At 34.3% G+C, this 4,795-nt stretch overlaps 1 protein-coding gene across 1 annotated transcript; it reads left to right on the top strand.

Annotated features, from left to right (window-relative positions):
• Window positions 1-686: 686 nt before the first annotated feature.
• LOC149184897 (uncharacterized) lies at window positions 687-3,534 on the top strand. Its single transcript, XM_089419002.1, has 3 exons — window positions 687-1,004; window positions 1,154-1,422; window positions 2,871-3,534. The coding sequence occupies exons 1-3, from the start codon at window positions 764-766 to the stop codon at window positions 3,507-3,509; spliced, it is 1,149 nt and encodes a 382-aa protein (XP_089275128.1). The 5' UTR covers window positions 687-763; the 3' UTR covers window positions 3,510-3,534.
• The last annotated feature ends 1,261 nt before the right edge of the window (window positions 3,535-4,795 follow it).

The following is a 4,795-nucleotide window of genomic DNA, read 5'->3' as shown; positions in this document are numbered from 1 at the left end:
GGAGTGGAAGGGCGGTCAAGGTCGATAAATGTAACCGGTGAAGTAGTTGCAGATGCTTCCCAGCTTTAAATTCAGTGTGCTCACTAAAAGGTGGTATGATTTTTTCGATAATACTCGGAGCCGAAGGGAAGTTGATTGATTGTTTCCATATTTTTATCACAAAAGGAATTCCATCAAGCGATTAGGGGAAAATGGCGGTTTTCTCAGCACTAGGGTTTGCAAAACTTTTATTTTTGTACCGGACGCTGGTACGCAATATACCAACTGACTGACGTTGTGTCACGGGTCTCCTTTGACTGTTACGATTCACATGGCTGGCAAATTGGCAATGGGGTGAATGTTCGCAGAGGAAAGGAAGCAGATGGTCCACGGTAATTGGATTCTAATAAACTGTGTCGTATGCAGATGGCTGTGTCAGCGTACCGCAGACCAAACTAAATCACTGCGGTCTTTGTCGGGTGATAAAGAAGTGTCCAACTTTATGATGCCTCAGAGCGCTGCGTAGATCTTTCAATGGCCCTCAACCATTTGCAATTTGCACCACGCCGTGTGTCAATGTAATTCCGATGGGGACCCCCCAACCTACGCCGACAATTCTTGATTCGTCAATTACTTGACCTATCGTGAAAGCGAAACATCATTGCAGTTTTTTCATGATCTATCTATATAAAATCCAGGAAGAGAGGGATATGATCAGTTGTAGGTTTTCAGGATTTCCCCTTCCGCGCTTCGTTTAAATTAATCTGTGAATTTTACAGTCTCAATGATTTTCCCAGTGAACAATTTGTCCTCGTCTTCCTGCAGTGTGAAAGAGAAAGAGAAGAAAGCAGTTGAAAGCAGCTTCGAGCATGACCAGGATGTCCTCATGCCAGGCTTCAGATTCCATCCTACGGAAGAAGAACTGGTGGAATTTTATCTGCGCAGAAAAGTGGAGGGGAAGCACTTCAACATTGAACTGATTAGATCCCTCGATCTTTATCGATACGACCCGTGGGAGCTTCCAGGTTCCATATGCATAGATATATAGATCCAAAGCATCTATTTAATTCTTTCATGTATCAATTTTTAAATTTTGTCATCCGTTTTGAAGCATGATTAATGCTGATATGGTCTCCTGATATTTATAACCCTAATTGTATCTTGAACTTCACAGCTTTTGCTTCTCTTGGAGAGAACGAGTGGTTCTTTTACGTGCAGCGAGATAGAAAATATAGGAGCGGAGATCGGCCTAATAGAGTTGCTACGTCTGGATATTGGAAAGCTACAGGCGCGGACCGGATGATTCGCAATGAAGTTTCTCGTTGCATTGGCTTGAAGAAAACGCTGGTATTTTACAAAGGGAAGGCGCCCAAAGGAAAAAGGACTTGCTGGATCATGAACGAATATAGGCTGCCACAGCTGGAAAACCAAAGAATTCAGAAGGTATTTATACATAAGTTCATTTAAACTTTTCTGTTAGGGCCGGTGGTCAAAAACCATGGAGCATCCTTTTTTCTCTGGGGGGCGTCTATCAAAATGAAAGCTAATTTCAAATTTGTCTCAGCAGAAACTACAAATACACCGGCATATTTTTTATTCCAAGCTTGGACGCTCTTAAAATCTCGGTTGAGCATAATAGGTCGTGTAAGATCTATTAAATTATTTTTAAAATTTGTCTTAAATTTTATAATCAAAAAGTTTTTAGGAAAGCACAATTACATTTACGTCTTATTTATTATAACCTAGATTCTCTTCCAATCTGGGTTTAAGACACTAATGTTGGTAATATAAATTAGATTATGTTAAAAAATTAGATTAAATCTATCTTCAAAGAGTCCAGACGAATTATTAAAGGAAAAAAGTTTTAGAAACTCAAAATCTTGAAGATTAGGGTCTGGATTTAAATTATGTCTGCCTTATATATCTGAGCGGATATGCTGAAGTGAAGTTAACGCTAACGATTTTAGCATTGAAATAATCTCCTTTATTTGTATAATGTCACCAAAACAAATCTTACAACAAATTAATGCTCACCTTAGGGTCCATTAAACATTTCCAATATCTAACCTTCAATGTTTTTTAGCATTTTAAAACCATTTAAAATTAATATAAATCTGTGTTAATGTTATTTAGGGAAAGTGGACTTATTAAAAGGAATATAAAACTTAATTTGAGTTAGAAAATCTTGTCAGTAAATGAATAAACCTTAAAAGGATTTAAGATAACAATTAATTATTTAAAATTTAAAAATCTAAATAAATTTATATATTTTTAATGTTAAATATTTAACAAGCTCATCAGTGTAGAATAAATAGTGATGGTGTATTTTTAAAGTATTCCTTGATGTGAAAGTTGGTTATTTAAAATTCGGTAAGAAAAAATCTAGTCATATTAAGAGTGTGAAGGTTAGCTATTTAAAATTTTTTAAGAAAAAATCTCGTCATGTTAAGAGTTGGTGTGGCCTTGGGATCAAGTTATTTTGACTATTTAGATACCTTAAATTAAGGACGTCTCAAGCCAAAGATTAAAGATGGAATCATGTCAATACTCACACAACTTAACAAACAAAAAATGTTAAATATTCAATAACAAAATTGGATCATTAATGACTTAGATGTCTTTAAATCACTCTGAATCATAGTTTCTCAAACAAAAAATTAAACATGTAAACAGGTCAGTATTCACATAATTTAATAAACCGACAAAAAGTTAAATATTCAAGAACAGAATGTATCCTCATGTGTTTATGTCTGGTTGAAAGACAAAACATCTTGCTTGACTAAACTCAAACAACTGAAGGCTCATGGATTTATAATTCTAATATAGTGATTGGAACCATTCTAGATTATAGGGAGATATATAAATCTGAGTAACTTAATCTACTTTTGCAGAACGAACTCTCCCTTTGCCGTGTGTACAAAAGGCCAGGAGGGTCTGATGAAGAACGGCTCCGAGCAAAGAAACGTCGAATCGAAATTGAAACGATATCAGTTAGTGAAAATCACGAGTCATCTTGCTCAGTGCAAATCCAGGAGTCGGCTAGCATGCGCCAGTGTCAGGCCTACATAGCGTGCAACAACCCAAGAACAACGGCAGAGTCATGCAATTCGGAGATGAAAGCCAGTAGTGAAGATGGAATCGTGAAGCTCGAAGAATTGGCAACAGATATAAAATTAATGCCCAAATCACTAGTCGGGGACCAAAGATTCGGAGCTCACATGGAGTACGGACTACCAAATCCGTTAGAGGACATTCAAGAGCGCATTTACAGCTTGGGTAGAAATCCTTGGAATACTGTCAGTAGCCCAGTTTCTTTAAATGAAGACCCTGAACTACCTTTCACAAATACATGTTTAATGTGTCCGAAAGCACCAGATCAACTTGCCATGGCTGAAGATCTGTATAGTAATAATCTATCTTACCTACTTCTTACTAATGCTTTAACCTATGGCGCCTGTTTGCCAACTTGCTCGGACAAGTTATGGGAGTGGAACCCTGTGCGAAACAATGGCGAGGGTCCATCCTGTTGATTATTTTCTATAAGCATTTTCTTCATTATGGGGCACAGTGTTTATCTAATTTGAGTAAGCTTTACAACATGAGTTATGGGCACAATTTATGCAGTTGGGGACAATTTATACTATCGGCCATTTCAATTCTTTCTGATAAAGCCATGGATTGTCTAGTCAAGTCCACTGGATGCAGTTTCATTGCTTCTCATAAGCATGACTGCATGAATAAGTAACTACAATCACATGTAATGGTCACATTCTTCTTTAGGCTTGGCAGGAGTATCAGTCAATATGAAATGACATTATTAGCTATTAAGTTGTAAATATTTTCAATAGATAATGTTTTATGGTTTATTCTAATAAGGGACTGAATTCTATGTTATTATAACAGTTGATGAGAGACAACTGGATACTGTATATTTTATATGATTAGTTATATAATTTTCTGTATCATTAGAAATTTTAATTGTATATGAAATTTGCAGAGAAATTTTTATCCTACATTTAGGTGTTTTAAAATAAACATTGTTTTTAATTATACGTGGGATTTTAGACATTATTTTATTTTTATTTTTATATATTTAAAAAGGGGATAATAAAGGGGATGATTACAAAAACAAGAATTTCTTTTTGGGTGATTTGGGTGTCTTTTTGTTATATTTGCTATATTTTATTATAAGTTTCTTGTTTATATAAAATAATTTTTTTAAGATTAGCTTTTGTTTAGAGTAAATTAGTCTTACGGTTAAATATTTTGTATCAAAGTTATTAGAAAATTTTGTCCCTGGACTCTTTGGTCACTATAGATTTGTTTTTACTATTATGATGGGATAAGTATGAAAATCTAGTTGTTGAGGTAGCTGTGTTAAAAAAAAGTGTTAAAAAAAAGGGATAATAAAGGGGATGATTACAGAAGCAAGAATTTTTTTTCGGTGATTTGTGTGCCTCTTTGTTATACTTCCTATATTTTATTATAAGTTTTTTTTCGGTGATTTGTGTGCCTCTTTGTTATACTTACTATATTTTATTATAAGTTGCCTGTTTATATAAAATAATTTTTTAAAGATTATTTTATTTTTTGTTCAGAGTAAGTTGGTCCTAGATACTTTGTATCAAATTTATTAGGAAATTTGGTCTATGGACTTTTTGGTCACTAAAGGCTTGTTTCTAAAATTATGATTGCATAAGTATGAAAATCTAGTTGTTGAGGTAGGTGTTAGAATAAGACAGTTTATGTTCATAGATTATTATCCTTTAATATATGTTCTATGATAAAATTTTAGATTAAATAATCTAATCCTACC

This window comes from Pinus tabuliformis, chromosome 3_2, assembly GCF_031772625.1.
Source record: "Pinus tabuliformis cultivar Carrire ecotype Pingquan chromosome 3_2, CPIR1, whole genome shotgun sequence".
In the NCBI taxonomy this organism is placed as follows: domain Eukaryota; kingdom Viridiplantae; phylum Streptophyta; class Pinopsida; order Pinales; family Pinaceae; genus Pinus; species Pinus tabuliformis.
The sequence above is the reverse complement of the archived record's forward strand: the minus strand, read 5'-3'. Positions and strand labels throughout refer to the sequence as shown.